The sequence below is a fragment of the Lepidochelys olivacea genome, assembly GCF_965140295.1.
Source record: "Lepidochelys olivacea isolate rLepOli2 genome assembly, chromosome: 2".
Lineage (NCBI taxonomy): Eukaryota > Metazoa > Chordata > Testudines > Cheloniidae > Lepidochelys > Lepidochelys olivacea.
This window is the reverse complement of record NC_140412.1, coordinates 3336944-3357100: the sequence shown is the minus strand read 5'-3', so window position 1 is coordinate 3357100 and position 20157 is coordinate 3336944. Positions and strand designations below refer to the sequence as shown.

General features: G+C 59.6%; 1 protein-coding gene across 1 annotated transcript; it reads right to left on the bottom strand.

Moving 5' to 3' along the window:
- Positions 1 to 59: 59 nt before the first annotated feature.
- On the bottom strand, positions 60 to 15039 carry LOC311515693 (alanine aminotransferase 2-like; the record flags this gene model as incomplete). The annotated part of the gene is made up of 9 exons (XM_084618937.1): positions 60 to 150; positions 358 to 443; positions 551 to 706; positions 1308 to 1510; positions 5712 to 5955; positions 6293 to 6425; positions 11095 to 11176; positions 11585 to 11693; positions 14917 to 15039. The coding sequence occupies 9 exons, from the start codon at positions 15037 to 15039 to the stop codon at positions 60 to 62; spliced, it is 1227 nt and encodes a 408-aa protein (XP_084475063.1).
- Positions 15040 to 20157: the final 5118 nt, after the last annotated feature.

The following is a 20157-nucleotide window of genomic DNA, read 5'->3' as shown; positions in this document are numbered from 1 at the left end:
AATTCTCAAATTAATCCCCATCTTCTTCAATGTAACTACCAGGAATAATTACCCACTCTTCAGGAATATTGCTGCAGGAACTGGGAGTGGAAGTCTGCAGTGGTTTGTAAGACAATCCTCAGCGTCTTCACTGAGGGCAGCAGCATCACCCTGAGGAGGGGTAGAGAAGGTCACTGGGGAGAAGGTGCTGGGCTAAGACCTCGCTCCTGCCTGGGCTGGGGGTTCTTCCCTGAGCGACCCTCTGAAGAGAAGGGCTGAGAGCCTCAGGGCTGGGCCACTGAACCCTCAGCGGGCAGAGTTCCCAACCCCACCTTCTCACCCATCCCCACGCCTCCATCACCAAACCCCATCACTGACCCGAAGGTGCTCTCTGGGGCCAGCACGATCCCCGTCGCCTCCAGCAGCTTCTGACAGAAGAAGAAATCAGGCTCCAGACTGAGGGCCTAGGAGGAAGACAGGGCGTCAGGAGGGTCACGCCCCATGCTCTTGGCTGGGCTGGGCCACGCCTGCTCCCCACCCACCACTGGGCTGCTCCATGCCCGGTTCTCACCTGGGCCTCCTGCACCGCCCTGGCTGGGATCTGGATCCTGGGGAAGGAGTACATGGCGCCCTGCACGGGGTTACAGCGGATCCCGGGCACCGGGCCGAAGATCTCCTGGGTCAGCTGCGCTTTGTGGGCCAGGTTGCTCAGCGCTGCCTGCTTCCCCTGGGAGCCAAGAGAGAGACCCACAGCACTGAGTGGGGGAGGCAGGTGTTATCCTCTGGGACTAGAACCCAGGAGTCCTGCTCCTTGCTGTAACCACTAGACTCCTCTCCCGCTTAGAGACAGGGGTAGAACCCGGAGCCCTGGCTGTCAGATGCTGCTCTAACCACTAGCCTGCAGCCCCAGAGCAGCTCGGGGGGCCAAGCTCTCCACCAACACCTGCCCCGGCCCCAGGCCAAGTGTTGCCTGATGGGCTCAGCTCAGCAGCAGAGGAGACTGGTTCCTCCTGAGCTGGGCACCACCCTGGCATCCCTCGAGCCGCCCTGACTCTGCCACACCCCAGCTGTCGGCTGTGCCCCAGCATCAACCCTCAGCACCATGCCCTCTTGCTTCTTCACCTGCCATGCCCTGGAGCCACCTGTGCCCTCACCCCTTACCTGTGCTCTGGACCTGCCCTTGGCATGTTCTGCCTAGCGTCTCTGCCTCTCCCCCTGAACCCAGGTGCTGCATCCCCAGTCCCTGACCATCCTGCCTTGCTTTCCCCCAGCATGCCTTTCCCTGCACCCTGCAGCTGTGTCCCTCCCCACTCCCCCATCCCTCCCACCCTGCCATGCAGCATGCAGCACCCACTGCCATAAAGGTGCGGGCAGGAGGGGTCCCCAGGCAGCAGCGGCTCCATCAGGGCATCCAGCAGAACCTGGCCCAGGATCAGGGGGTAGACGGACATTCCCCAGGAGCAGAAGCATTTCATGATTGCTGGGTCGATGTTCGCAAGCTCAAAGAAGCCAGCCCGGAAAGCGCCCCTGCCTGAGCAGAGAAGAGGTGAGCTCCAGGGGCCATGCCCACCCCTGCACCCCGGTCACTGAGAGTCAGAGCCCTGGGGCACAGCTGGGGGGCTTCAGGGTAGAAGGGGCTGGACTGGTCAGGGCTCTTCCACCTCTAGAGTCAGTGCCATCAGCTGCCAGCAAGGCTCTTCCCCATGGAGTTGGTGCTAGGAGAGGATTCTGCCCCAAGCCCCATTGGCACTAGGGTGGATTAGGCCCCCCCCAGCAGTAACTACAGGATCTGTGCCCCTGGTTTGATCTGTCTCCTGATGAAACAACCCCCTCCCCGCTGATCCATGACCCCTAGGATGAACACGCAGGCACATACCCCTGCCCACGGGAGGGGGCCCTGCCCCAGGCGGTGACCTGGCCCATGGGGAAGGAGGGTGGTGGCTCTGTGGCGAGCTGAAAGCAGATCGGACACCAGGTGCAGGGAACAGACCCCAGGGACCTGTGTGCAGAATCAGCTGCCGCAGGAGCCGGAGAGCAGGCTGTGAGTGCCAGGAGCAGGTCTGTGTGGGTCTGTGAGAGTTGGCAATGGCTGGGCAGGGAGCCAGTGCAGAGGGGTCCCAGTGAGAGACGCTAACTGAGCCTGGCCTGGAAACCTGGGAGCTCCTATTTGCTGGAATAGAGACTGGACTGGAGAGGGCACCCAGGCACTTCTGTCCCCCTCCCCCGGCCTCCCAGCAGGGACCCCAATAAGAACCACTATTGTCTCTCTTTCCTAGCTTCCCAGGCTCCAAGGCCAGAAAGGACCATTGTGATCACCCAGTCAGACCTCCTGTGTAACACAGGCCAGAGCCCTGCCCTCAGGTCATTCCCAGAGCACAGCTGTTAGAAACACAGCCCATCTGGATTTAAACCCTGTCAGTGATCGAGAAACCCCCACTGCCCTTGGTAAACGTACACCTTATTTCCAGCGTGAATATGTCTAGCTTCAGCTTCCAGCTATTGGATGCTGTTAGACCTGTCTCGGCTAGATCAAAGAGGCTATTACCAAGTATAGGGTGACCAGACAGCAAATGTGAAAAATCGGGATGGGGGTGGGGGGATAATAGGTGCCTATATAAGAAAAAGCTGCCAAAATTGGGACTGTCCCTATAAAATCAGGACATCTGGTCACCCCACCCATGTAGATACTTACAGAGTGTGATCAACTTATTCCTTAATCTTCTCTTTGTTAAGCTAAATAGATGGAGCTCCTTGAGTCTACCCCTGTAAGCAGGTTTTCTAATCCTGGAATCATTCTCATGGCTCTTCTCTAACTCCTCTCCAATTTATCAACATCCTTCTTGAATTGTGGAGGCTGGAACTGGACCCAGGATCCCAGCAGCGCTCACACCAGGGCCGCATACAGAGGTGACATAACCTCTCTGCTCCTCCTCGAGATTTCCCTGTTTCTGCATCCTAGGATCCCATTTGCTCTTCTGGCCACAGCGTTACCCTGGGAGCATGTATTCAGCTTATTCTCCACCATGACCACCCCCAGCCTGTAAGAACGGCCTATATTCTTTGTTCCCAGAGGTACACATTTACATTTTCCCATATTAATACACAAATTGTTTGCTTGCACGCAGTTTACCAAGTGGTCTAGATCGCTCTGTATCAGTGATATGGCCTCTTCATTATCAGTCTAAAACTCATGGCAATCGGGGGAAGTCCCGGACGACTGGAAAAAGGCTAATGTAGTGCTCACCTTTAAAAAAGGGAAGAAGAAGAATCCTGGGAACTACAGGCCAGTCAGCCTCACCTCAGTCCCTGGAAAAATAATGGAGCAGGTCCTCAAGGAATCAATTCTGAAGCACTTAGAGGAGAGGAAAGTGATCAGGAACAATCAGCATGGATTCACCAAGGGCAAGTCATGCCTGATTAACCTAATTGCCTTCTATGATGAGATAACTGGCTCTGTGGATGAGGGGAAAGCAGTGGACGTGTTGTTCCTTGACTTTAGCAAAGCTTTTGACACGGTCTCCCACAGTATTCTTGCCAGCAAGTTAAAGAAGTATGGGCTGGATGAATGCACTATAAGGTGGGTAGAAAGTTGGCTAGATTGTCGGGCTCAACGGGTAGCGATCAATGGCTCCATGTCTAGTTGGCAGCCGGTATCAAGTGGAGTGCCCCAAGGGTCGGTCCTCGGGCCGGTTTTGTTCAATATCTTCATAAATGATCTGGAGGATGGTGTGGATTGCACCCTCAGCAAGTTTGCAGATGACACTAAACTGGGAGGAGAGGTAGATATGCTGGAGGGTAGGGATAGGATACAGAGCGACCTAGACAAATTGGAGGATTGGGCCAAAAGAAATCTGATGAGGTTCAACAAGGACAAGTGCAGAGTCATGCAAAAAGATATCAAGTTAGTATGACATGATCTATTTTACATAAACCCATTTTGATTTGCATTAATTATATTACCCTCCTTTCATTATTTATCAATTGAGTCCCATATCAGCTGTTCCACCATCTTGCCTGGGACCAATGTCAAGCTGACAGGCCTATAATCATCCAAGTCATCCTGTTTATCCTTTTAAAAAACTGGCATAACATTAGCTCTCTTTCAGTCTTCCAGAACTTCCCAAGTGTTCCAAAACTTACTGAAAATCAACATTAATGGTTCAGTGAGCTCCTCATCCAGCTCTTTGTAAACTCTTGGATGAAAGTTATCTGGACCTGCTGATTTTAAAATGTCTGACTTTATTACCTTCTGTTTAACATCCTCCAGAGATACTAGTGGAATGAAGGATGTTGTCACCACTGTATGATGAGAGTGTATCATTTGTTTATTCCCCAAATTCAGAACAGTAATATTTATTGAACAGTTCCGCTTTTTCTGCATTATTATTGATAGTTCTACCATTTCCATCTAGCAATGGACCAATACTGTTGTGAGGATTCTTTTTGTTCCTAATATATTTAAAAACGCCTTCTTATTGTCTTTAACCCTGCTGGCCTTAGCATTCGCCTTGTGTCCCTTTGCTTCCCTTATCAATTTTCTACAATTCCTAACTCCTGATTTATATTCATTACTATCAGTTTCCCCTTTCTTCCATTTATTGTATATATATATATTATTTTTTACAGCTGCCTTCACTTCCACTATAATCCAGGTTGTTTTTTTCAAACACCATGGCCTTCTTCCTCAATGGTATGATTTTGGATTTTTATATACATGAGTGGTCTAGACTTTATTCTGCTTGTGCATTATCAATGTGATCCAGTCAAGTCACTTGTACCTAAGCTACCATTAACTTTTAGTTCTGTGATCAGTTCCTCTTTATCTGTTAGGACAAGGTCTAATAATTCTCTCCGTTGGCTGCAACACTTTTTGAGTTAGGAAATTGTCATCTATAATGTTTAGAAATTCCAAGAATGTTTTAGTACTGGCAGCATGAGACCTTCAGCATATGTCGCTCAGATTGAAGTCCCCCATGGCAGAGGGTGGGGTCGCCCGGTCTGCCAAGGCCGGGACTGAGTCAGATGTGGAGCCATCCTGCCAGCCTGGCCTGGCCGCTCCCACCCTGATCGTTCCAGCCAACACCACCTGCTGAGAACCCCTTCTACTCCTCAGCTGCAGGCTGGGGCCCTGCTACCCAGTCCCCCCTCCCTCCCAGTTTTCCCTGTGAGCCAGGGCTGCTGCTGCCCGCTTGCCCTATCAGCCAGGGCCCCTGCCCCCCGCAGCCAGCAGGGTGTGTCGCTGGTGCTGGGTGCTGTCTCCCTCCCCTGCCCCACAAAGCTTTCACAGCCATTTCTTGCCCCTCTGCCTCCTGGCTGATGCGTCACCCGGGCAAGGCAGGCCAGGGAATGGGGTTTGCTCCGTGCCAAGGGCCTGTGTCTGAGGCAGCCAGAGTGTGCTGTTCTCCTAGCTTCCCTGGGAGACTATGGCCTTTCCGTCCTGCCCCAGAGAGGCTCTGTGCGTTGATGGCCCTGGCTGTGATCTCCCACCCCGTGCTGTGGGCCCTGACCCCACTGGGCTCTCCTCCTGGGCGGGGCAGCGCTGGGTGAACCAGGGCCTGGCGTCTGGGTGCCAGGGTGCAGCAGTTACGGGGAAGAGCCCAGCAGATCCTCAAGGTGGGTTCCCTGCGGGACCCACAGCAGGGTCAGGCTGCCTGCTCCCCAGCAACCCGAGGCGCACTGGAGGAGAGCTGATGAGGGCAGAGTGGGGCAGGGGGCCGCTCTCTCTGACTCACCCGTCGGGTACCCGGGGTTGATGACACATAGCACTTTGGGGGGACAGTACCCCCTGGCTTGGCCGAGCACCCACCTGATCTCCCCAACGTCCAGAGCCCAGCCGCCCTCCTCGTCCAGGTGGTACTGCACCCCGACAGCACCGGCCAGGCCGACAGCATCCGCATAGAGAGGGTGCCCGGGCACCGGCAGCAGCATGCCCGCCCTCCTGGGGTCCAGCTCATTGACCACCAGGGAGAGGAAATCCTGGAGGAGGAAGAGAGAGCACAGGCTGCCCCGGGCTCACGCAACACCACTGGGGCGAGGGAGGACAAGGGCTGGCAGGACCTTCTGGGTGGGACCCTCTCTGCTGATGGGCCTGCTGCCCCTCAGCAGTCCCCGCCTGAAGGCCTTGGCCCAGCGTCGCTGGCGTTACAGCAGGGACCCAGGTGGCCCATTACTAAGCCCTGGCCTTGTCCCGGCCCCTCTTCTAGCCCCTCCTCGGCCCTCCCAGCACAGGGGATTCTCCTATTTCGGGAGCTCTGGCTGAGAGCTCTAAAGCCCCCCCGTTATCTCCCTGGGACAGTGGCCAACTCCACCTCACCTGGGGGCTGCAGCATCTCCCCTGAGGTCGTCTGGAGCTGCTCATGGCCAGCAGCAGAGACTGGGGTCTGGGCAGATTGCTGGGTAGACTCACTGCTATGGCCATGGTGATGCCCCCACATGTGACGATGTTCCTGGGTGTGACGAAGTGGGACTGTTCTTAATGTTTCCTCTGAATAGTGTGGGGGGTGCCTCAGTTTCCCCTAGGCAGTTCTTATGTATCTAGGGGGTGGGGTAAGGGTGTTTGATCATTGCAGAGCCCTAGAGGGCAGGTGTGTGCAGGGGTCTGGACACAGAGAATGGCCGACACCCTGTTTCCTGGCCACTGATGGCCTGGGCCCTTCCCCCCTGCAAGGTGAGAGCTAAAGGGTTGGAGAACAAAGGAATCAGGTGACCTCCTGGCCCAGGAAAGGGACAAAGCCCAGAGGAGGAGGGGCTGGAGGGAGTTTCAGTATGGGGCTGGCTGGGACATGGAGTGAAGTGCAGACGTGGTTGTCTGGCTCACTGCCCCCCAAAATGGACCCAGCTGAGGGGTCCTGTTCTCTGCACCTGCAAGCTCTGTTTTAGACCATGTTCCTGTCGTCTAATAAATCTCTGTTTTACTGGCTGGCTGAGAGTCACGTCTGACTGCGAAGTTGTGGGGCAGGACCCTCTGGCTTCTCCAGGAGCTCCACATGAGCGGACTTGCTGTGGGAAGTGCGCGGAGGGGCAGAGGATGCTGAATGCTCCGAGGTCAGACCCAGGAAGGTGGAAGCCGGGTGAGCTGTGTGTCCTGCAGACAGGCTGCTCACAGAAAGGAGACTTCCCCAGAGTCCTGACTGGCTTCATGGGGAGCAGTTCCAGAGCATCGCCCAGGGACTCCGTGACAACTGGTGGCAGCGGTGGGATGTACTGCACCCCATGGACGGCGCTTCTTGCAGTAAGTGACTGGGGAGCAGTAAAACGAAGGGGGAGTGACGGGGACCAGGTGTGCTGAAGATTCAGAGAGAGACGGTTTCAGGGGGCGGTTAACCCCTGGAAGTGTGTGACCAGAGAGAAGGACTTTTGCAGTAACAGGGTCCCCCGGGGATTGCAGCGAGCGGTCCCAGGGGTGGAGGAGTCTGCAGCTCGACCCTTGCAAAGAGGTGGTGACCTTGAGAAGGGCTGGCACACTAGGGGTTCTCCCTGGAAACCGTGGGGAGCTGAGAGCACACAGTCCTGTGAGTCCACAACAACTTGGGAGGAGCGGAGTGATGGCCTGTCACCGTCTCCTTAAGAAGGACATTGTAACCCTGTGCAGAAAGAGAGGGTTGAGCATTGGAAAGTTCACCAAAGCACAGTTCATCGTGCAGCTGGAGGAGGATGACCGCTCTAAGGGACAGATTCCTGATCTCAAATGGGGCTATAGCAGGATCTGGGAGCAGCTGGAGTGGGAGCCAGGCATCGCCAAGACTCCTGTCCCCGACCAGACGAGGGTCTTCACGATCGGGTTCCCCATCGGCGGATTGGAGACGGACGGGATTGGAGCTGAGTCCGAGAGAGCAAGAGGACCGTGGGAGACAGCGAGAGCCCGAGAAAGAGCTGCAGAAGCAGCAGCAGCATGAACTGGCGGTGGGGGAGCGGATAGACATAGGGGACCCCCCAGGGGTGAGTGGGGATAGACCCCGGGGGGCCAGTTCCGCAGGGAACCTCGAGACTAAATTGCTGCCCCTGGTTAAGGAGGGGGGCAGATGTGGATGCCACCTCACTGCCTTTGAGCAGGCTGGCGATTTGAACCAGGGGGACCCTGCGGAAAAGCCCCGGTGTCTAGCTCCCTTGCTGGGTCCCAAGGCCATAGACTCCGTCAGCCAGATGGGTGGGGAGGTGGACAGGCTCCCACTCCTGACCCCAACCTATATGTCTGTGTGGAGTTTCCTGGGGCCAGGCCCCTCGGACCCCCAGTGGGAGTGGAAGGTGATGGTCAATGGGGAGACATTCGTGGGGTGGCGAGGTCCTGGGACAGAGAGAACTGGTGTCAGGCCCTGGGTGGTGCAGCCTCAGATGCTGAGGAGCTGGGTGAGGGTCCCAGGGACGAAGCCCCTCACCCTGCCTATGGCCCAGATCCCTGTGCAGACCCAGGAGGGGTGGGGCTGGCTGGCTGTTGGGGTTCTCCGGGATATCGACTGTGAGACCCTGTTGTGGGGTGACTGGGTCTCTTTGGGACAGGATCCAGGCCCTGCTCCGGTAACTGCCGAGAGTTTGAATTTGAATCCAGGGAACCAATCGGTGGAGAGGGAAATGGTCAGTGCAAATGCAGATGACCTGGCTGGCAGCAGGGAGGAGCCGCTAGGCTTAGGCTACCTGCCTGCCTGTAACCAGACCCCTGGGGCTCCCCGCCCCCTTGCACACTGGAGAGGGGGCTCACACTGGCTCTGATGCAGTGAGGAATGCAGCGAGCTCGCTGCCTACCCCCACTAGGACAGCAAGGGCAGCGCTGAGCACGGGGGGAGCTGAGACCCCAGCTGAGTGGGGGGAGACACAGGCAGGGCAGGGGATCTGGCAAGGTGCTGGGTAAGGAAAGTCTGGATGGGCCTAGGCAGCCTTGTGAGCTGATGGCTGTGTCTAGTCAGCAGGGTGGGAAGGCGAGGAGAGTGGAAGATGAGAGGCCCTGGCCCTTACCTGTTAGCTGGGTGGAGAATTGTGACAGTGAAGGAAATGTGCCTGTGTCTGTCAGGGGTATTGACTTGCCTATGGAGGGAGCTACCCTGGACTCCAAGCAGTTGTCTGTGACCAGCCTTGTGTGCTGGGACAAGGGGAATGAGATCCCAAGCTGGGTGTCTGGGAAAGGAGAAAGTGTGTCCGGCTCTTTGTCTGTGGAGCAGACAGAAGGGGCCTTTCAGCCTGTGATGGTTGAGGGTCGTGCAGTTGTCTCAGAGCTGGTTCTGGATTCAGCTAAAGCCCAGGAAGGGAATGGCCCTAAGTTTGTGTCTGCTCGGGAGAATGGCCCTGTAACTAGGTCGCATCCAGTTAGTGTCTATGTAAAATCCCAGAGACCAGACAATTCTGGTGCTTGTATTTTGCCTGTTGCTAGTGTGTTGTTGGGAAAGGGTGTCGCAACTCTGACTAATCAGGGTGAGATCCTAGCCAGGGCACAAGGAGAGCGTGAAGGTGATTTGATTGTGCTACCTACTGAGGGTGTGGAAACCTGTAGCAAGCAGGAAAAGATTCCTGAACTTGTGTGGCAAAGGGAAGGAGAATGCTTCTGACCTTTTATCTAGGAAGTCTGTGAGTTTGCCTGAAAGGGGATTATGTAGGAATCTGCCGGATGGGCCGGAGGTAATTCTGGATGTAAGGGAGACCCAGAAAGAGTCTGTTGTTGCTCAGGAAAGTGTTCCTCTAGAGCAAGCCCTAGGGAAAGAGGGTAAGAGCAGAATTTCTGGGAGGGGTGAATTGTTGCATAGAAAAGCCCCAGGGAAAGGAATCCTCATGGAGTCTTTGCAAGCAGTTTACTGCAACTGAAGAGTGTGAAAGTGATTTAATCAAGAAAGTTTCAGTTCCTAACAGCCAGAAATGTTCTGTTGTGAATGGATCCACTGACGTTCCTGTTGAAAGATCCAGTGTGGATAGCTTTGAGAAGGTCTCAGATGGAGTGAAAGCTGTTAAGAAAGTTAAATAGTCCTATAACCAAGTGGCTGTGTTTGGCCAGCTTGTTGGGGAGGTTTCAGAGTAGCAGCCGTGTTAGTCTGTATTCGCAAAAAGAAAAGGAGGACTTGTGGCACCTTAGAGACTAACCAATTTATAGTCTCTAAGGTGCCACAAGTCCTCCTTTTCTTATTGGGGAGAAGACCCAATCCCAGTTTGACCCCCTGGGGTTTTGGGGTGGCCAAAGGGCACAGGCCGCATAAACATTCCCACATGCAGCCTGCAAGTGCTATCGACCACCCACGACCTAAGGGAGGGCGTGAAAGTGGAAGGGCCTGGTGTAACTCCTACCAAGGAATGGGAGAGATGCTGGGGCATTCATGAGACTGTTCATGGCTTCGAACTTCCCCAGGTCACCGGCTAAAGTGACCCCGCTCAGTTCAATCTCAAAGGGGGGAGAGATGTGACGAAGTGGGACTGTTCTTAATGTTTCCTCTGAATAGTGTGGGGGTGCCTCAGTTTCCCCTAGGCAGTTCTTAAGTATCTAGGGGGTGGGGTAAGGGTGTATGATCATTGCAGAGCCCTAGAGGGCAGGTGTGTGCAGGGGTCTGGACACAGAGAATGGCCGACACCCTGTTTCCTGGCCACTGATGGCCTGGGCCCTTCCCCCCTGCAAGGTGAGAGCTAAAGGGTTGGAGAACGAAGGAATCAGGTGACCTCCTGGCCCGGGAAAGGGACAAAGCCCAGAGGAGGAGGGGCTGGAGGGAGTTTCAGTTTGGGGCTGGCTGGGGACAAGGAGTGAAGTGCAGACGTGGTTGTCTGGTTCACTGCCCCCCAAAATGGACCCAGCTGAGGGGTCCTTTTCTCTGCACCTGCAAGCTCTGTTTTAGACCATGTTCCTGTCGTCTAATAAATCTCTGTTTTACTGGCTGGCTGAGAGTCACGTCTGACTGCAGAGTTGGGGTGCAGGACCCTCTGGCTTCCCCAGGAGCCCCGCATGAGTGGACTGGCTGTGGGAAGTGCACGGAGGGGCAGAGGATGCTGAATGCTCCGAGGTCAGACCCAGGAAGGTGGAAGCCGGGTGAGCTGTGTGTCCTGAAGACAGGCTGCTCCCAGAGAGGAGACTTCCCCAGAGTCCTGACTGGCATCGTAGGGAGCAGTTCCAGAGCATCGCCCGGGGACTCCGTGACACTGGGGTCGCACCGGATGCCCCCGTCTCTCCTCTCCAGGTAGCGGGCCACCCTCTGGGGGATGGCAGCGGTGACGTACTCCATGTTATACGCTCCTTGGGAGAAGGACCCAGCCCAGCGTCAGGTACAGACTCTGCCGCTGAACGGCAAAGAGCAAGGACCCTCCCGCTCCTTCTGCCCCCAGAACCAGGGGCAGTCAGCCAGCCCACAGGTCCTGGCAGAGCCCCCCACTCTGTGCCACACAGCCCCCACCACAGCCAGTGCCTCCACCGGCAAACGTCTCTGGATCAGCCACGGGGAAGGCCCCCCAGCTCTGTTCATGGCCAGTCGATGGCCCGGGGGGAACGCAGATGGGGCCAGTGCACTGTCTCCCCCACCCCACAGCTGGCACTAATGGCCCCTCTCTCTGACGGTTTCAGCTGCAACTCCAGGGCGCGGCGGGGCCCGGAGGCCCAGCTCCCAGGGCGCAGTCTATCCCGACGGAGGCTGCGGTGCTCAGGTACCCGCACTGGAGCTGTGCAGCTCTGGCAGGATGCGGCTGGCTCGCTGCTTGGCGTCCCGTGGCATGGAGTCGGCATGCAGCAGCTCTGGGTAAGCGCAGATGGCAGCCACCTGTAACAGCAGAGCCCAGAGGCAGTCAGTGCACGGGGTGGAATGGAGCGAAGGTGACTGACAGCCCAGCGCACCAATAGCCACGCCCAGCCAAGTGCCCTTTGGAAAACACCCCTTTCCCTGCATTCAGCCCCCAGCCCTCCCAAGCAGCCAGCCCCCCGCAATCAGGGGCGGATCAGCCAGCAAGGGAGGGTGGGACATTCAACCCTTAGACTGGACCCAGCTCCCTCCTACCCACCCACCCCCCCGAAAGGTGCCCCATTCCCTCCCCTCCCCCATGGCGAGATTATCCGGTCACCCCAGCTGGGGGCTAGGAAGCCCCTGTCGTGGCAGAGCATTGCGTGGGGAGGGCTGGGAATGGTCTGGCCGATCTCTCGGACTGAAGCAGGGCAGGGCTGCACTTGACAGGGATTTACTCCCCCGTGGCTGCAGAAAGGTTAAAATACTCCTGGGCAAAGCAGGAGACCTGGGGTGGGGGTCATGTGAGGTAAGCGTCTGGGGTGGTACCAATGGGTCATTCAGGACTGGCTAGGACCAGCTCCCGTCAGTGCAGGTCAGGGACAGGAGGGAGGAGATTCCCCCACCTGGCTGCAGGACCACAGAGCAAGGGCCTTGAGCTGGGGAGCAAAGGGGGCAGGCAGCTGGGGCAAGGGCTGCCCCTTGGAAAGACACAGCAGCTCCCCCCAGGGACGGACAGAGACGGTGCCAAACGGGAGGTGACAGCCCTTCACCTTTGCATTTCTCTGCTGACCTAAGGACTTGAGAGGCCGGGTGCCCCTTGGCTAATAAATCCTGCTCTGTTCGGGGCATCACTGCAAACCCCGGCTGACGTACATCGGTCCCTGACCAGGAGTCTTTAAATAAAATTCTTCTTTTAAGAACCTGATTGATTTTCAGTGTCCTAAGACCCAGGGGGGGTTGATATGTGCTCACTTTAAAACCAATTGGTTAGGATATTATTCTCAAGCCTCCCCAGGAAAGGGGGTGTAAGGGCTTGGGGGGATATCTGGGGGGGGGGAATAGGGCTCCAAGAGGCCCTCCCTGAATGTTTGTTTAAATCACTTGGCGGTGGCGGTAATACCGTCCAAGGACAAAAGGGATTTGTGCCTTGGGGAATTTTTAACCTAAGATGGTAGAAATAAGCTTAGGGAGTCGTTCGTGCGGGTCCCCACGTCTGTACCCCAGAGTTCAGGGTGGGGAAGGGAACCCTGACAATACCCATCATTACAGCTTCTGGGCGCTTCGCGTCTGGTATTGGCCATTACTCAGGGGCAGGATCCTGGGGCCATTGGTCCGTTGTAGGGCGGCAGAGGATGCCGGAGCCGCGGCCAGCTCCAGGGCAACCGATCTGACTCCCTCCTTGCTCCGAGGACCGCACAGCAGGGGAGCATGCCCTGACGAGGGGCTCCTTGCACGACCTTCGGCTAGTGTCCCACTAGGCGCAGTGCAGCGGCCGGCCGGATTGGCCCCATGGCTTTGCCCCAGTCGAGATCACTAGCCACCCTAACTCCTGCCCAGAGCACCCTCAGTGCTGTAAAGCCCCACAGCCCCTCGCACTGTGGCACGTGAGCGCCACCAGGTGGCCAGAGTAGGGAGTCTAAGGGAGGGCTTGCGCAGGCTATACAATGAATGAGGACCCAATTAGCTACTAAGGGGTAAACTCCAATGTGGAGCCAGCCGGGGGGCTCTCCTGGCCGCCATGGTCTCGCAGACAGGAACCGGCCCAAGCTGTGGCATTGGGGTCAGGCAGAGGATGGGGGAGGGGGGGGTCGGGCCCGGGGCTGGGAGTCATGAGATCTGGGCTTGAGTCTCCTGCATCCCCATGTGACTCACGTGGCTCTGGGCTCACTCCCCCTTCCTGCCAGGCCTAGTGCACTGGGGGGTGGGGGTGGGGGTGTTTGGCACAAGGCCACCACTCAAGCCTGAGTCTGAGGGCTGAATTAGGACTCGCGCAAGGCTAGGTCTCCACGCGGGAATGACTTTCACCCCAGGGCTTCTCCTGCGTGTTGGGATGCTCCAATGGAAGCTGGCAGAGGAAGGCCAGGGGCGTAGAGAGGGGGACGTGTATGCTGTGGGGTGGTCATGGGGGGGGACTCATAAAGAGACTCAATGACATGGGTGGTAGCTCATACAGGTAGGGGAAGCTCATGCTCAGGATGACCCTGAGCTCTGCAGCTGGGTGACTGTGAGCCTCAGTTTCCCCTCTTGCCCTTTGCATGTCTTGCTATTTCAGCTGGTCTCCCCACGGCAGGGGCTGCTGGTCGCTGGCTTTGTGCAGCTCCCCAGGGCCCAGGTCTGTGCCCCTGAGTCTGAGAATGGCTGGGGGCACTGCATGGCGCCAGGGGCAGGGATGGGCAGAGGCTGCTTTCTGCATTGCAGCTGGGCGGGGGAAAACCCGGCTGGGGCTTTCCTGCTAGCTGCTCCCTCCCACACGGGGTGCGGCAGGAATGGGTGTGGGGGGCATCCCAGCGGGTCCTGATGGTCTCTGCTCTCCACAGGGGCTGCAAGGGGGATTCTTGCTCCTCACCTGGCGTAGGAAGGTGATGGGTCTTCAGCCTGCAGCGTGGGGGTCCCTCGAGTGGCACCAGATGACCTCCCGGAAGGGCTTCTCCTCTCCCTGGGGGCAGAGAGCAAAGTGCCCCCACCGGGGGGGGGGGGAGGGGGGCTTTGAGCCATCGTTACCAGAGCTGGACCCTCCCCGCCCTTCCCCTGGGGACAGGCTCCCCAGCACAGGCTGCATTTGCCCTTCTCCCCCTGGGCAGCTCTGGCACAGGTTGGCTGGCCCAGATTCACCCTCACCCTGCAGCCCCTTTCTTCTAGCCAGGCTGGTGCACCCGCCCAGGGGGAGATGTGAGGAGGGGTGACTGGATCGGGGCAGGGAGCTAGGGGCTGGCCCAGTGAGAGGGCAGGGAGCTGGGGACTGGCCCTGCCCAGGTGAGACTGACCGAACCGGTTGCCAAGGCCCACCAGGGCAGGGCTGGGCTGCAGGACGCTCGATGCCCGGGGGCAGTGGTGCTGGCAGTTCCACAGGCCTCCCTCTGGCTGGCCACGCAGGCAACGGTGCCCTGGGTTCAGCAAGGGCAGCAAACAGGCAGCCCAGGGGGCCGGTGCTGGAGCCGCTGTTCAGCAGAGACCCGCACTTCCAGCGCCCGCAGCCAGGACCCAGGACATGTGCCCCCCGGTGCCCAGAATACCCCGAACACTTTCCCAGAATGCCCCTCACCTGTGCCAGCTGGCGCTGGATCTGCGAGGCCCTCTCCAGCAGGGGCCCCAGCGTGGGGAGCCTGGAGCCTTTGACGCGCGGATTCACGGAGTCCAGGGTCAGGACCTTCCTCCGCGCCGCCATCCCCGCACTGGGCGCACAGCGGGGCTGCTGCCTGCCTCGCTGCAGGGCTGCCGAAAGCCCGGGGGGGGGGGGGCAGACCGGCTCGAAGGTCCAATTCGCCTTCCCCCACCAGAGGACAAAGGTGGCCCTTTGGGTCACTCGTTAATGAGCCCGAGAGATGCCCTCAGCTCCGGCACTGCTGGGTTTGCCATTAGCGCTGCCTCCCCCGGAGCACTGCACAGGGCAGGGGCCGCAGGCTCGGCTCCAGCCAGCCCCCTGCGCGGAGCGGCCCCCTGCAACATGCCCGAGCATCCTTCCTGGCCAGGGCCCCCGCAGCACCACGGATGCTTTACACCAAGGGGAAGATGCTGCCCCCTTGGGGACACTCGGGGCATTACAGCTCTAGGTGGGCCTGAGTCCTTGCCCCTGGGCACTGCTCTGCACAGCGGGCTTTGCAATGCCCTCCCGTGGGTCTGCTTCCCCCTCGGCAAGGGCTGGGCCAGGGCCTGCCTGCCCCACGGCTGTGACCAGCCCTCCCCTGGGACTGTGTGTCCCAGGCATCCCCTAGTGCACTGCAAAATCCCTGCACTAGCGAATGGTGCGTGGCCCCTCGCTGGTTCTGGGGGGGCCGGAGCAGGCTTGGCCAGCGCAGCTCTGACCCAGCTCAGCTCCCCGGGGACTCACTGTGGCCCACGGGCAGCGGAGACACCGTATGTGACTTGGATAATGCCTGGGACCAGGTGTGTGATCATGGCTCCCACCAGTGGCCTGCCCCAGCACAGCCGGCTAGTCACTCAGCCAAGGGCTGGAGCCGCACCTGCCTGTGGTTTGGTGCTGCGTGCCATGGGTTCAATCCCCGCTGGTGCCCTGCTGCGTCTGGCCAAGGGGCACAGCTGAGAGATGCTAAGAGGCATGTTCCTTCCCAAGGGACCATGCCTGCTGCTCAGACACCAGATGCCTCTGCCCTGGCCAGGCTCCTGCCAGCTGTCCGGGATGGGCACAAAGCTTGGTGGCCCTGGTGCCTGGAAGGGGTTAGTGTGCCCATCTGGGGCAGACATTCACCCCAAGGGGAGCCAGGTTTCCATGGACCTTGGTCTCTGCTGGGCATTGATGCCAGCTGTGCCAATTTTGTGCCAGGTGGATTCCTCTCCTGGCTGGGGAGCACCTGGATTGTGATCACCCTCCCTTACCTCCGGACTAACTCTGTGTTGCCTTAGAGCTGCAGAGAGAGATGGGTCAGCCAGACAGGCCTGCAGGTGGCCAGCAGCCCCACTCGGAGGCTTTACTCCACTGAGCAGGGCTGGGTGGCATTATGAGCCACTGGCATGGGATCAGAGCGGAGACACTCACCCTGTTCCCAGGCCAGGCCCGTCGTGTCTCAGTGCCCATGTGGGCACAGCCCATGCCCCCTCTCTGCCCAGGCTAACCCGGGCCAGACGGCAGGGAGTGAATGGAGCAGCCTGCCAGGCTGAGAGAGCCAAGGGAATCGACATGTGGGGAGATCTCGGGTTGCCCCCACATGGCCCCGGGCGGGTGGCTGCCTGTGTGCTCTCCTCTGCCCAGCGTTGGTGTAATGGGCTGAGCTGCAGGGACAGGGCAGGTTAAACATCAACCACGGGCTGTTTGTGGGCAGGGCACAGGGCTCTGGCAAAGGGCCCCTGCAGTCACCAACTGCAAGGGGGAGGTGCCAGTCTGGGGGCATCCTGTGGGCGCTCTGCCCTGGCCCCGGTGTTCAGAGCAGTCCTGAAACCCCAGCGCCAGGATGAGCTGGAGGAATGGGCAGACCCTGGAGACCCTGGCCCCCACTGCCTGGGACTGGAGGTGTGCTGGGACCTCGCCTGGCAAGGGCTGCAGCATGAACTGGGCACGGTCAGTCCTTCGCTGCTGGGTGAGCCTGGTACATGGCGGGGGCAGCCCCTGAGCCCCACAGTTTCAGGAGGGAGGGTGGGCCTGGGAGCCAGGACTCCTGGGTTCTATTTGTGGCTCTGCAACTAACGAGCTGTGGGGCCTTCGGCAAATCCCTCCCTCACTCTGTGCCTCAGTTTCCCAGGTATTCGAAGGGGCTAGCCCAGAGCTGCCTCGCAGAGGTGAAGGGGGCTGTGGGGTTACTGGGTCAATGTGGGTAACGAGTGCTGAGGGCCGTGGGCAGCAGGCCCTGGGGAATGTCAGCTGATCCTCCCCTAGGGCGCACCCAGACCCTGACAGGAGATCACTGACTGCAGCTCCAAGCCACACGTGATGGGCCGGAAACCCATCACCTTCATAGGCAAGGTAACCTGGGCACTGCCCTGCCCAGGTGCGGGGCCAGGGGGGCGGGCTCCCCTCCAGCTGCTAAGCTCCCCCACGTAACCGAGTCGCTAATCCTAGCACCATGTGAGAGACCATAACGCCCCGTCTGCCATGGCCGAGCTGCCCGGGAGCTCCCAGCCTGCGCCCCCCTGCAGCGCCTCCAGCTGGGAGAGATTGGGACTGGAGTAGCCAGGAGCGCCTCCCCCCGCCAGAGCACCTGCCCTGCTCCCCACAGCACCCCCTGCTGGGTGAGGCTGGGAATGGAGTAGCTGGGAGCTCCCCCACAGCCAGTGCCCCTACCCCGCTCCCCACAGCACCCCCAGTTACTGGGGCTTTCCCTACAGCCTCACTGGGAGAGTGGATGGCTCACCTAGTTCCTAGGGCTGGACAGGCCCTGTTTGGAAGCTGTGGGGGTGGGCGAGCTCAGCTATTGAGGTGGTGTATGTCACTGGGAGCAGGGGGTTCCACGTTCCTGGGGGCCGGGAGGTCAGAGCCGAGCTGTCTGACCTCTCTGATTCCTTGCCCAGTTTGTCCTCCCCCTGGTGGTCAATGAGCAGGACCCCGGGAGGGCGGGGATGCTGCTGCTGGTGCCCGGGCACCCTCTCTATGCGGACGCCGTAGCACTGACCGGTGCCGTCAGGGTGCAGTACCACCTGGACGAGGAGGCGCCTGGGCCCTGGATATCGGGGAGATCAAGGCGGGTACTTGGGAAAGCCGGGGGCACTGCACCCTGCCAAAGTGCTGTGCGTCATCAACCCTGGGTGCCCGACGGGTGAGTCAGAGACAAGAGCCCCTTTGGGGCTGGCACGGTCAGTCCTGGGGGCAAGCGCCCGGCCATTCTCAGCCTGTCCTAGTCGCACTTCTGCCTGTGTGACACAAGCTGCCTGGAGACGCTGGCTACAAATGCCTGGGACTGTCCTGGCAGAGGCAGCCTCACCTGGTGGGTCAGGGCACCTCAGTGGGGTCTGGACACCTGGGTTCATTTCCCAGCTCTGCCACTGACTTGCCGTGTAATGTGTGACCAAGCCCCTTCCCCTCCCCATGCCTCAGTTTCCCCTCCTGCCCTGCCCCGGGACGTGCCGTGAGATGGTAGAAGGAAAGACCCTGTCTGTTACTAGTGTCCTGGTGACCCACGTCCATGTCGCCCTCTACATCGCAGCCTGCTGGGCACTGCTGGGTTGGAGGGTCTGGCCTTAGCACTGGTGCTTTGGGAGTCAGGTTGCAGGTTCGATTCCTGCCGCCCACATGGCCCTGGCTCGTGCCGTGCTGTCCTGCTCCTCGTGGCAGGTTGGGTCCAGGGCAGGTGGTGCATGGATGGCGCCATCCAGCTGGCTGCTGAAGAGAACCTGCTTCTGCTGGCTGGGGCAGGAGGGCTGCTCCTTCCCCAGTGGTGCCCACTGCTGACAGCGCTCGCGCCCCATGGGCTGGCCTTGCCGACGCACTGGCGGGCACACACAGCCTGGCCAGCTCCCGGGCCGCGGACATGGGCCAAGCCCGCGGCTTGGGTTTCAGGCGGCTCCTCATACCCAGAGCGGCTCTGCTGGCTGAGCCCGTGGGCTGATGGGTGCTGAAACAAGGCCAAGCCCTCCTGATCCCCACCCCCCCACCCCCGGTGCCTATCCCAAGTGGTGCCCTGACCCTCTTTGTATCTGACATCAGGGTGGCACCCTGATCCCCTGGTCCTTACCCCCAGCAGCACCCTGACCCCCCACCCGTATCTCCAGGCTGTGCCCTCACCCCGCCCCCCTACTCCACAAGCAGCGTCCTACCCCACTGTCACGGATCCACAGGACCGCTGTGACACTCCCCCACCTTGTAAACAGTCCCTTGGAGAAACCCTCACAGTGGGGCAGACCCCCCAGGGGTCCCACTCTGCTTCAGGGCAGGCCACACGGCCTTCCCGCCTCCTAGACTGCCCGCCTGGGCTCCAGCCCTCCTGCCTTCCCAGGGAGCTCTGCCCTTGACGCCTGGCAGAGACTTGGCCCCTCGTCAGGGCCCAGCGCCCCTAGCCAGGAGCTGCCCTGACACCAACCAGCCTTCTCCATACAGCGGTGGGTTTATCAGTCAGCTGGCTGTGGCCTGGGCAGCCAGAGCTCTGCCCCTACCAGTGTCAGGCAGTGCCAAGTGCCAGCCAAGCTGCAGCGACTCCCCGGCTGGCTCTGGCGGGTGCTGACCCCCCGGCAGGGCAGCAGCAGCTGTTAGTGGCCCAGGCGGCAGGCAGGCCCGGCATGCAGAGGCAGAGGGGCGAGGCCTGGGCAGTGGTGGGGGGCACAGGGTACCACAGGCCGCGTGGCGCCGGCATGCCTCCGAGCCCAGGTGTACAGTGGCCGTTCTGCAGCTCATCACAGAGGGGACGCTGGCGCTGTGCTCACCCCAGGGACGGTGCCCTCCCGTGCTCTCGCTGCTGTTGGGAGTCCGGCGGGGCATCCTGCAGGCGCCAGTCTTGAGTGGGGCAGGTGCGGGGGACAGGACACATGACCGGGGGCTGACCCCTGAGCTTAACCCCCAGCCCCATGTCCTGCCCCTGTATCAACCATGGCACTAAGTGGGGCAGAGAGCTGACTCCATCCCCAGGGACGCACCTCCCTCCCCGGCCTCCTCCTTTCTCGAGCTCCTGTCCTCTGCCCCATGGGATGTCTCCCCTGCCCCCAGCTGTGCCCACCTCCCCACGGGAGAACCGGGGGACCCGGCTCGCTCTCCATGGGATGCTGAGTCCCGCCCGTTCCCTGCAGCCCGGCCCTGTGGCTCCAGGGCCCAGCTACACTGAGCACAAAACAGGGGTGAAAGCTGGCGAGCTCCCCAGCATCACTGCGCCCACCCCGGCCAGCCCCACACCCAGACACAGCAGGC